The 12,783-nt window shown below is 44.2% G+C and overlaps 1 protein-coding gene across 2 annotated transcripts in view; it reads right to left on the reverse strand.

Annotated features, from left to right (window-relative positions):
- FAF1 (Fas associated factor 1) overlaps window positions 1-12,783 on the reverse strand; it is a 716,909-nt gene that overhangs the window by 507,788 nt on the left and 196,338 nt on the right. For both annotated transcript variants that reach the window (XM_030208188.1, XM_030208187.1), the window contains exon 4: window positions 10,189-10,418. In XM_030208188.1, the coding sequence (XP_030064048.1) occupies window positions 10,189-10,418 (230 nt within the window). The remainder of the gene's footprint in view (window positions 1-10,188; window positions 10,419-12,783) is intronic.

Here is a 12,783-nt window from a genome sequence, read left to right on the forward strand (position 1 = left end):
CTTACCCCCTCAAAAAAATGCATTAGATTGGTGAGGCAAGACTTCCCTTCACTAAATCCGTGCTGACTTTGTCTCATCAGTCCATGTTTTTGTATATGCTCTTTTATGCAATTTTATTCTTAATAATAGCCTCCACCATCTTGCCCGGCACCGACGTCAGACTCACCGGTCTATAATTTCCCGGATCTCCTCTGGAACCTTTCTTAAAAATCGGAGTAACATTGGCTACCCTCCAGTCTTCCGGTATTACCCTCGATTTTAGGGACAGATTGCATATTTCTAACAGTAGCTCCGCAAGTTCATTTTTTAGTTCTATTAATACTCTGGGATGAATACCATCAGGTCCCGGTGATTTACTACTCTTCAGCTTGCTGAACTGACCCATTACATCCTCCAAGGTTACAGAGAATTTGTTTAGTTTCTCCGACTCCCCCGCTTCAAATATTCTTTCCGGCACCGGTGTCCCCCCCAAATCCTCCTCGGTGAAGACCGAAGCAAAGAATTCATTTAATTTCTCCGCTACGGCTTTGTCCTCCTTGATCGCCCCTTTAACACCATTTTCGTCCAGCGGCCCAACCGACTCTTTGGCCGGTTTCCTGCTTTTAATGTATCTAAAAAAGTTTTTACTATGTATTTTTGCTTCCAACGCTAATTTCTTCTCAAAGTCCTTTTTTGCCCTCCTTATCTCCGCTTTGCATTTGGCTTGGCATTCCTTATGATCTATCCTGTTACTTTCAGTTGGTTCTCTTCTCCACTTTCTGAAGGATTGTTTTTTGGCTCTAATGATTTCCTTTATCTTACTGTTTAGCCACGCCGGCTGACGTTTAGTCTTTTTTCCCTTTTTTCTAATACGTGGAATATATTTGTCCTGAACCTCCAGGATGGTGTTTTTAAACAGCATCCACGCCTGATGCAAGTTTTTTACTCTGCGAGCTGCTCCTTTCAGTCTTTTTTTCACCATTTTTCACATTTTGTCGTAATCACCTTTTCTATAGTTAAACGCTAGCGTACTTGATTTCCTAGTTTCACTTCCTTCAATGCCAATATCAAAACCGATCATATTATGATCACTGTTATCAAGCGGCCCTCGTATCGTTACCCCCTGCACTAGATCATGAGCACCACTAAGGACTAAGTCTAGTATTTTTCCTTCTCTTGTCGGCTCCTGAACTAGCTGTTCCATGAAGCTGTCCTTGATTTCATCAAGAAATCTTATGTCCCTTGCGTGTACAGATGTTACATTAACCCAGTCTATATGCGGGTAATTGAAATCCCCCATTATTATTGTGTTGCCCAGTTTGTTTGCGTCCCTGATTTCCTTTAACATTTCCGCATCCGTCTGTTCGTCCTGGCCAGGCGGACGGTAGTACACTCCTATCACTATCCTTTTCCCCTTTGCACATGGAATTTCAATCCACAGTGATTCCAAGGAGTGTTTTGCTTCCTGCAGAATTTTCAATCTATTTGATTCAAGGCTCTCGTTAATATACAATGCTACCCCTCCACCAATCCGATTCACCCTATCACTACGATATAATTTGTACCCCGGTATGACAGTGTCCCACTGGTTATCCTCCTTCCACCAGGTCTCAGAGATGCCTATTATATCTAATTTTTCATTTAGTGCAATATATTCTAACTCCCCCATCTTATTTCTTAGGCTCCTGGCATTCGCATATAGACATTTCAAACTATGTTTGTTGTTCCTAAGTACATCATGCTTAGTACTTGACAGTATTAATTGGCAATCTTTTGTCTGATTTTTATTGTTATTTAAAGATACCCGATCTACTACAATCTCTTTTGCAACCTCACTATCAGGATACTCTATCTTCCCTGTTATGGTGATATCTTTGAAAGATACCTTATCCCGAACCATGCTCTTTTGAGCGACTGTCGGCCTTCCCCCCATTTCTAGTTTAAAAGCTGCTCTATCTCCTTCTTAAACGCCGATGCCAGCAGCCTGGTCCCACTCTGGTTAAGATGGAGCCCATCCTTTCGGAATAGGCTCCCCCTTCCCCAGAATGTTGCCCAGTTCCTAACAAATCTAAAGCCCTCCTCCCTGCACCATCGTCTCATCCACGCATTGAGACTCTGGAGCTCTGCCTGTCTCTTGGGCCCTGCGCGTGGCACAGGTAGCATTTCAGAAAATGCTACCCTGGAGGATCTGGATTTCAGCTTTCTACCTAAGAGCCTAAATTTTGCTTCCAGAACCTCTCTCCCACATTTTCCTATGTCATTGGTACCCACATGTACCAAGACAGCGGACTCCTCCCCAGCACTATCTAGAATCCTATCTAGGTGACACGTGAGGTCCGCCACCTTCGCACCAGGCAGGCAAGTCACCAGGCGATCCTCACGTCCACCAGCCACCCAGCTAATTGGAGTTTCTGATTTCTACTTATAACCCTATTTTCAACCCAGTCCTCAGGACACACATAGCCAGTCAGGTTTTCAGGATATCCACAATGAATATGCATAAGGTAGATTTGCATACCAAGGAGGCAGTGTATGCAAATTTCTCTCATGCACATTCATTGCGAGTATCCTGAAAACCTGACTGGCTATGTGTGTCCTGAGGACTGGGTTGAGAATCCCCGCTCTAAAGGAATGAATCCTATCTGAGAGAGTAGCAAAGGGGACTTCTCTGACCACATCCCTTGACACGAGCCAGAATCAGACTCTGCAACAGATGCAGGTTATGCTTTCCTCCAATCTCTTTGAAGGCACTGGTATAATCATAAAAGAAAATGCCACGAATAGAGCTGTACAGGTGAACGTTCTTATGGAAATCTTGCTGAGAAAGAAGTGAGGCAGTGCCTGTTCAGGACAGTTCACAGCTTACTGAAATACATGGGGCTTCACTAACATGTTATTATCCCTAGACTGTGAAGAAACTGCTCAACCATGTCAAGTTTGCATCAACTACTACTCTGCGAGGGAGCTCCCAAGAGCTATCATCATAAACACTGTAGCTCGCTCTTGAACGAAAAGTGGGCCACATCAATAGAGAAATTGACATCTGCCTAGTCCATCCAGTCTGCCCAACAAGGCAGCCAGAGTTCTACCTGCCCCTCCGTCAGGGACGTAGCTAGGTGAGGCCACGGGGGCATGGGCCCCCATAGATATAGCCCTGGCCTCCTCTATTTTCGATCCACCCGCCACCGCCAGGTACCTTTGCTGGTGGGGGTCTCCAACCCCCACCAGCCAAGTCTTCTTCAGTGCCGGTCTCCGGCGTGTTCGCTGATTGGTTTCTGTGAGTCCTGACTCCTGACATCTGCAGGACGTCAGCAGTCAGGACTCACAGAAACAGTTCAGCGAACGCGCTGGAGACTGGCGCTGAAGAAGATTTCGGATGGCGGGGGTTGGGAACCCCCACCAGCAAAGGTACCTGGTGGCGGGGGAGGAGCGGCGGAGAGAGGAGGGGGCCAAAAGTGGCGGGTTAAACTGTGCCCCCCCACCTCGGGTTCTGGACCCCCCCTCCCGCCGAGGTCTAACTATGCCCCTGTCCTCCGTGGAGCTTACACCTCTCTATGCCCTGTTTAAAGCATGAATGTCACCTAAATTCTGCTTTGATTCCATTGCATTTCTATATAGGAATCCTCTTTGCTTATCCCACACATTTTTGAATTCCGTCACAGTTTTTGTCCCCACCATCCCCACCAGCAGGGCATTCCAGGCATCTACCGACTTTTCTGTGAAAAAGTATTTCCTGATGTTACTCCTAAGTGTACAACCCTGCAACCTCAACTTATGTTCTCTAGTTCAATCACTTCACCACCTCTAAAAAAAAAGTTTGGTTTGTAATATATTTCAAGCATTTAAGCATCTCCCCTTGCCCCTCCTTTCCTCTGGGGCAGGGTTGGGCAACCGCGAGCCTCGAAGGCCACAACCCAATCGGGTTTTCAAGATTTCCACAATGAGTATGCATGAGATTGATTTGAATGTACTGCTTTCATTATAAGCATTGAGGGAGATTTTGTAAGAAGTGTAACCTATTAATTTCAGAAATTAACACTGTTTTTAAAGGTTATTTCCTCAATTTAGCCCCTTCCCCTGACCAGCTAATCTTAACCACCTAAATTCACAAGGCAGATAAATTTAGCCAAACACACACACACACACAAAAAAAAAGAGGCAACCCCACGACTGTTCTCAGGTCAGGCTTGTGACTCAGACAGTCACAGGCCAAGTCTGAAAACTAGGTATTTGCATTTATACACACAAATGGTTGAGGTTGCTAGCGTTTCTATGCACCCACATGTGTTAACGCTAGAATGGCACCTATTCTGCAACTACTCACTTAACTTACGTAGCACACATATACAGGGGTGGAGAATGGGCAGGACACAAGCAGGGCTCCTGTTTATACAGGTAACTTACAGAATACTGGAAGATACATGAGTCCCTGCAGTCACCCAGCTATAGAACTGCCCCTTCAGCACTGATTTTCAGTGCTATTGGGTAAGTTTAGGTGAGCAATAATCACTGCACAAACATATACCCCAAGTAGGGTTATCATATTTGGTCCCCCCCCCCAAAAAGGACACATACCCCTGCCCCCTGTCACATATCTCCCCACCCCTTTCACCCCCCCTAAGGGTGTCCTATCCCATAGTCCCCTCCCCTTACTCTACTGCCCTAGTGGTCTAGTACTTCAACTCTCGGCGGCCATTTTGAATCAGCACCGGGACCGTCAGCATTGCAAGGGGAAGTCAGAGAATGCAGGGCAGCGCTCTGGGCAGGAAAGAGGGGTCTCTTTCCTGCCCCAAAGAGGTCACTAGACCACCAGGTCAGTAGAGTAAGGTAAGGGGAGGGGATAGGACACCATTAGGCCTGCCCGCCAGCTTGCCCGTTTGTCCGGAAATCCGGACAAACAGGCAGGCTGGCAAAACCTGCCCGGTTGCCCGGCCATGTCCTCAAAAAGAGGACATGTCCGGGTAAAACCGGATATATGGTAACCCTAACCCCAAGTCTAGTTACAATTAGAAGATTTTCATATGCCAAATTACTTACCCGTGGCAGCTATTTTCTATGGACAGAAGGATACAAGTCCTCATAACATGGGCAACATCAGCAATTTCTCTCAAAGCTTTAGAACTGTCTCACCATGTGTGTGCGCCACCTCCCAACTGCCACTGTCAAAAGGAATCACTTCAGTCTAGTAAAGCTGAGAGTAGAATATAACTCCTCAGGAAGTGGGTGGGTATGTGAGGACTCGTGTTCTGCTGTCTGTGGGAGAATACCTGCTGTAGGTACGTAACTTGGTGTTCTCCAAGGACAAGCAGGACAGCCAAATCCTCAAAACAAAAGACTCTCTAGCTATCACATGACTTCAAAAGAAAAAGGGGGGGGGGAGAATATGAAAAAGCCCTGCAACAGGCAAGCAGCAACAATTTTTTGGAAGCAACTAGCCTTTTCTTTACTTTTTTGTTTTTTTGGGGGGTGAGGGGAGATCACGGAGGGAAAGACAGCCTGGAAATCCACAGAAATGGGCCTAGGGGTGCATGGAGCTGGATTCTAATCCCCAAAAGAGATTCTGAAAGTCTCACAGGCCATACCTACAAGTTGTGTCAGGAAGCTCTTTCCAAACAGCAGTGGAATGTCTGGGAGGGAGTGGAAAACATGAAAAAGGATTTGAGGAAGCTAGAAGAATGGTCTAAGGTTTGGCAATTAAAATTCAATGCGAAAAAATGCAAAGTGATGCACTTAGGGAATAGAAATCCACGGGAGACATATGTGTTAGGCGGGGAGAGTCTGATAGGTACCGACGAGGAAAGGGATCTTGAGGTGATAGTATCTGAGGATTTGAAGGCGACGAAACAGTGTGACAAGGCGGTGGCCGTAGCCAGAAGGTTGTTAGGCTGTATAGAGAGAGGTGTGACCAGCGGAAGAAAGGGGGTGTTGATGCCCCTGTATAAGTCGTTGGTGAGGCCCCACCTGGAGTACTGTGTTCAGTTTTTGGAGGCCGTATCTTGTTAAGGATGTAAAAAGAATTGAAGCGGTGCAAAGAAAAGCTACGAGAATGGTATGGGATTTGCGTTACAAGACGTAAGAGGAGAGACTTGCTGAACTAAACATGTATACTCTGGAGGAAAGGAGAAACAGGGGTGATATGATACAGACGTTCAAATATTTGAAAGGTATTAATCTGCAAACGAACCTTTTCCGGAGATGGGAAGGTGGTAGAACGAGAGGACATGAAATGAGATTGAAGGGGGGCAGACTCAAGAAAAATGTCAGGAAGTATTTTTTCACAGAAAGAGTAGTGGATGCTTGGAATGCCCTCCTGCGGGAGGTGGTGGAAATGAAAATGGTAACGGAATTCAAACATGCGTAGGATAAGCATAAAGGAATCCTGTGCCGAAGGAATGGATCCTCAGGAGCTTAGTCAAGATCGGGAGGCGGGGCTGGTGGTAGGGAGGCGGGGATAGTGCTGGGAAGACTTGTACGGTCTGTGCCAGAGCCGGTGGTTAGGAGGCGGGGCTGGTGGTTGGGAGGCGGGGCTGGTGGTTGGGAGGCGAGGATAGTGCTGGGCAGACTTATACGGTCTGTGCCCTGAACAGCACAGGTACAAATCAAAGTAGGGTATACACAAAAAGTAGCACATATGAGTTATCTTGTTGGGCAGACTGGATGGACCGTGCAGGTCTTTTTCTGCCGTCATCTACTATGTTACTATGTATGTAATACATGAACAGATGGCCATGTCGCAGCTCTGCAAATTTCCTCCAGAGCAGACCTCCAAGTGGGTTGCTGATGCAGCCACAGCTCTGATACTGTGAGCTGTGACAAGGTCCTCAAGAATCAGACCTGCATGGGCACACATGAAGAAAACATTGTCTGCTAGCCAAATGAACAGAATGAGTTTATGAATGACAGCCTCCTGTTTGTTAAGGTCAAAAGAAACAGAAATTGGGTGGACTTTCTAAGGACTTTACTCTGCTCCAAAGAGAAGGTTAATGCTCTTGTAGTCTAACGTATTCAATGCCCTTTCACCTTTGTTGGTGTGAGGCTTGAAAAAAAAAGATTTGGTGGGAAAATAGACTGATAAAGATGGAAACTCGACACTTCAGATGAGTGCACAGAATCTTCCTGTGCATGTGAAACATGATATTAGGTAGACCAGTTATTACAGGCTGGAGCTCACTTACTCTGGTGCACTGAAGTTATCACCACCAAAAATAAGACCTTCCAGGTCGGGTACTTTAGTTCATAGGTATTCTGTAGCTCAAAAGGAGCATTAATCAAATGGGTTAACGTGAAGTATGTGGTCCCATGGCACTGCAGACGGCTTGATGGAAACCTTCAATAGAGGCAAAACCTGCTTGAATCAAACAAAAGCTTGTACAGACATGGGCTTACTGTGTTATGATGGTGCTGTGCACCAATTGCGCACTACGGTGTACCCCAAAGAAGTTGGTTTTCAAACCTGACTCAGATAAATGTAGAAGATATACAAGCAATTTTTGTGTAGGGAAAGAAAAAGAGATCTAAGGCCTTTTCATCATACTAAATAGTAAACTTCTTCCATTAGGATCTGTAAGACATTCTATTGGAATTTCTCCTGGAAACCAGATTTACCTGCAAAACACTGTCTGGCAGATTCAGGAAAGTCGAGGTTACCCTCCCAATATTGAAGCTGAGAGGGCAAAGGACTGATCAGCGCTGGAGAATTCCTTAGTTTTATAAGTCTTCATATGGAAAGTTCCAGAAGAGTGAACCATATCTGCTTTGGCCAAAAGGGGGCTATGAAAATTATGGTTCCTTTGTTCCAGTCAATTTCAGGACTATTAGGAGTATCAGAGAATATGTGTAGGGTTAGACCCCTACCTATATAGCTATAATACACAACTTAGCTTGACAACTTCGTCGTTATACTTCAGACAGTGCCTCAATGCAGTGTGAACTTTAGTCTGAATTTGCTCATCAGCAAGAACCGTTTGTGGCCACTTGGCTGATGCAAGACCCCGACAAGCATAATGAGCGGAGTGGAATAGGTAGACATGAATCAAAAAAAATACTAGGACTAGGGGGGTATGCAATGACGCTACAAAGTAGTAAATTTAAAACGAATCAGAGAAAATACTTATTCACTCAACGTGTAATTAAACTCTGAAATTTGTTGCCAGAGACTGTAGTAAAAGCAGTTAGCTTAGTGAGGTTTTTGGATAGCTTCCTAAAAGAAAAGTCCATAAGCCATTATTAAGAGGGACTTGGGGAAAATCCACTGCTTATTTCTAGGATAAGCAGCATAAAATTGTACTGTTTTGGGATCTTGCCAGGTATTTGTTATCTGGATTGACCACTGTTGGAAACAGGATGCTGGGCTTGAAGGACCTTCTGTCTGTCCCCGTATGGCAATACATGTACTTATGTAAGTCTGACCAATATACAACAGGTAGAGGTAAACAATGTAATAGATCACATGAGTTGTAAGACAAGACGTCAAATGACGTAGAGAATACAGTTTGCCCGTTCCGGGATCTTTAAACGGAATCTCCTACCATAGTCACATCACGGATAGTACAGGCTCCACATTTGACATGACCACCTGCTCCCTCAAATTTAAGTGTCCAAACATGTTCCAAAACACTGGAGGTTTTACAATACTCCTCTGTAGAAGAGAAAATGGAAGACTATCTTTCAAATGACGAGGGTGCTTACTATGGATATTGCAACAGTGTATTCCTTCTGTAGCCTTATGGAACACTAAGATAATGAAAGATCCATACTGAAACTGTATTTGGACATCCAATAAAAATACAGTAGGATGGTAGGTATAATCAAATTTCACCACCGCACATAGGAGCCAACGTTTCAAAATTATTGGGGGTGCTAAGCCCTATGGAAATAACCCCTCCCTGGACACACACAAGGAATTTTCTCAATATTGGGGGTGCTCAAGCACCCACAGCACTCACAGAGCAGGCTCCTATGCCACCGCATGACAGTTATTGAGATAGTTCATAAATGACATTAGCTGAGATTCCGTGTCTTGCCACACCACAAAAATATTGTTGATAATCTACGAGAAGAAAATTGAGCAGAAGGATACACTCACTTCTCAAAAAATGCCATTAACAGATTAGCAATCGAGGGGGCAAATGTACCTATATATAAATCAATTCTAAATTAATAAAACTTCTTAAAAAGAAACGTCTTAAGCAATTTCCTGAACTGATAGTAACCATAAATCCTTAAAAGAGAAAAGGAAAGAGAATTCCAAAATTGGACAGTTCTTTGGACAGAACTTGGATGACCAATCCCGATGGCTTCTAATGATGCTTAATGCCTCTTGTTACCAATGCATCCTCAGCCTCAGATGCAGCTCTTAGCAGAGACCAGTGCATCTGATGCCGATGTTGATGGGCCAGACTTATTAGTGCCAAAACTTCAGGTGCATTGCTTCTTGTGACGAGACGACTTCTTGAAATCTCTGAACACAAATTACATCAGGAAGGTTCATGGTTAAGCCCCAGACATTGCAAGCACCAATTTGATGCATGCATAATGGATATGGTCTTATTGTACTGAGTGTGCTTTTCAAAGCTGCTGAGGGCTTTCTTCTGGGACATGTTGCCAAAAAAAATAGAGCTGTAGGGAAAATCAAAACAACTCAATACCTACTGGGTGATGAATGAAAAAGAAAAGAAGCATAGAATCAACTGAAAACTACGTAAGGCACCACCAGGAATCAGGAACCACACGAGAGCCCTAAGACTTGAGAAAATATACAAAACAAATGTGAAAAAGTTGGATAAAGTTGAATAAAAGTCTTAAAAGGGAGTTTCAATGGTATGTATTGAAACAGCTCCATGGAAAGATGAAGACTGACTTGGTCCCATGTGACAACAGCAGGTGAGAAGTGGTGTGCATGAGCGGTGAGGTAGCGCCAAAGCTTTAAGAGAAATCAAAGTTGGGGCAGAATTCCTGCACAGGGCTCTGTTGATGACATCAGCCATGCTGTGATAACTTACAATCCTACTTGTCCTCAAGAGAATCCAAATTATTTCTACTGCATAGTAAAAAGTTAGCAGTAACATATATTGATCAAAAGCCGATAGAAAATTACTAACCATTTGTTCCGGCTAACACCACATACGTAAAGCAGGCAATTCTCCAGTCACCTGAATTTCTATACATTAACTACCAAAATAAACTTTAAAAAGGTTAAACAACTCTTACCAACTGTGCAGCTGTCCTCAACCACGACATCCACATTTCGGTCTCTGTACTCCACTCTGAAGTCCAGCATGCGAGGCAATCGTTCCACGATCTGTCTAGACGGCACTACAGGTCGAAATGCAGAAGCAGAAGCAGAAACAGACACCGCTGGGGACACGACAGAGGTGGAGGTTGTGGGATGACTTGCAGGCCCATATACTGAACTATGTAATGTCTCACCACCATATTCACTGAAAAAATAAAATTAAAATGGCTTGCACTGAGAGAGAGTAACATGACAGGCTGTTATGTGTCTTATAACACCAACTGTACTTATTTCAGATCCATAACTTCATCAAGAAAATATTAATATGTAACATTCCCAAAAGAATCTAAAATGTTTGATGGGGCAGGGAGGGAGATTTCAGAAAGGTTTACTTTAATCCTTCGGTTAACCAAGTAAAATTCAGCAGCATTTATGAGAATACAGAGTCCTACAACCACGGTTGTGAAGTAGGAGATGGAGTTAGAAGCAATTTTGGGTGGTTGGAAGTAAAACTGCTTTAGCTTCAAAATAACATTATAATATATAATATAATAACTTACAACATTATAATATATGGTAAATTTAACATTTTATACATATATTTCCTTGTCCTGTTTCCAAAGTTATATTTACCAGTACTTTAAAACCAGAACAAAAAATGTAAAGCCTAATATCAGTAGGAGTCGGAGTCAAACAGCAGAAAAATACAGGAATCATAGTCTGCGTTGAAGGTTTAATGTACCAGACTCCACAGCCCTTCCTACAGCCAGAACATTTTCATTTTCAAGAACATGGGCTGACATCATACTTGATATATTGTGATAAAGTCACCTCCAGGATAGTTGGGTTAAGACAGCTTCAGTCTGAACTACAAGTCCCAGAAGGCATTGCAGGCAAGGAGCCAGAGGGTGAGATGAAGAACCCGGACTGGACTCCTAGCTGCAATCAGGGAAGACATGGGTGTAAGCTAACAGGAGGTGTAGATTGGCTGCCACTAGGGGGAAAGAGAGTTAGGAAACCCTGTGTGCAGGAGCTCATCATTGGTCTCATTAGTTTAATGCTCAACTTAGCTGGTATGGGTGTGGGGAAGCTAATGGAAGGAGAATGATTGGTGGTGGTAGCTGAAGCCAGGGATTGATTAGGCAGGTGGGAAGGAGTCCCAGGAGAGAGGCAGTTCAGTTGAGAAGGAGAGAAGCAGTTGCAGGCTGAAAATCCTTGGACAAGGAGGTCCCTAAAGTACTGGTAGTTACAGGCTGAAAATCCTGGGGCAGGGAGGTCCCTAAAGTACTGAAGCAGGCTGAGATTCCTTGGGTGAGAGGAAGCCCCAAAAGTATTGAATGCACTGGGAAGCTGATGAAGGGGAAAACCCTTGGGTAGAAGGAGTCCCTAAAATATTGAACTCTCCTGAATGTAAAGAGGATAGAAGGTAGAAAATGCTGCTGGGTGACTGAACTGTGATGATGAACTGAAAGAACTGTTTGTCTTGGGAATTGAATTACTGTTTATGGTGCACTGGATAAAGAGCCCAGACTGGAGCCTGTAAGCCTGTATTGAATCCTGGTATGTGCTATGCTGCTGTTGGAACTGTGTACTAGAAACCTGCATGGAATAAAAGTCCTTAAGCTTGAAGTTACTGGTGGACATCTAATTCTTCATTGTACCGGGAGCCTGTGGCTGGAGGAGATTGTTCTATACTTGGCTGCACCTAGGGGCACCTGGTTACAATATTAATCTAAAGAGGTTGTGAAGAAACAAGCTCTGGTTAGTAGGGCTGCCCGAGAACATCACAGACAAGGAACTTGGGGGTTCCTAAAAACATGGACTTCCCGGGAATTGCACCTCAAGGGGTTCTCAGGCCAGTTTTACATTAAGAGTACCAATTAGCTGACAGCGTGAAGAAGCAATTCATCCAGGGCTAGAGTGGTGATTTTAAGCTGTTAAAATGTGCACACAAAATGGAAATCTTGCAAACCTCAGCGGGAGAAAAGGTTGGACTACAACAGGAAACCTATCTTGGTATTTCAAGATCATTCAGCAAAGGTGGTGGCCCTGCATAGAGAGTTTTACCCCATGTGCTTAAAAATGTTCACCGCAATGATAAATTTTATGTTCCTTGTGCACCTCCAGTTTACGAACAACAGAGAGTCTCTTCTTCAATATACCAGTGATGCAGGACTAGCTAGGGTTAGGGCGTGCAAACAGGGCAACTGCCCTGGCTTCCAAGCCTGCTCAAAGATACAGCCTTGTCCATGTGCTTTGGGGGTCCCCTCTCAAATGTCTGTCCTGGGCCCTAGCATGTATAACACCAGTCCTAGTCCTATAGTATAGACCAGCAAATCTGTCAACAAGCCATCAGGGAGTGAGAGACTGAAGAAGGAAGTGAAACAAATGAAGGCTACGTTAGACTGTAGATTATTCTAAAGTAGCAGTGGAGGTTTATCATTGAAGAGGGCTTCAGCTTGGACTGGACTATGCTTTTTTTCTTTTCTGGTTTCCCTTTTTGAAAGACAAAATAGAATGAACCCTTGTGATCTGTTTGGCCCCATAATCAGCACAGTTGTCTTCTTCCC

The sequence above is a fragment of the Microcaecilia unicolor genome, chromosome 6 (assembly GCF_901765095.1).
Source record: "Microcaecilia unicolor chromosome 6, aMicUni1.1, whole genome shotgun sequence".
In the NCBI taxonomy this organism is placed as follows: domain Eukaryota; kingdom Metazoa; phylum Chordata; class Amphibia; order Gymnophiona; family Siphonopidae; genus Microcaecilia; species Microcaecilia unicolor.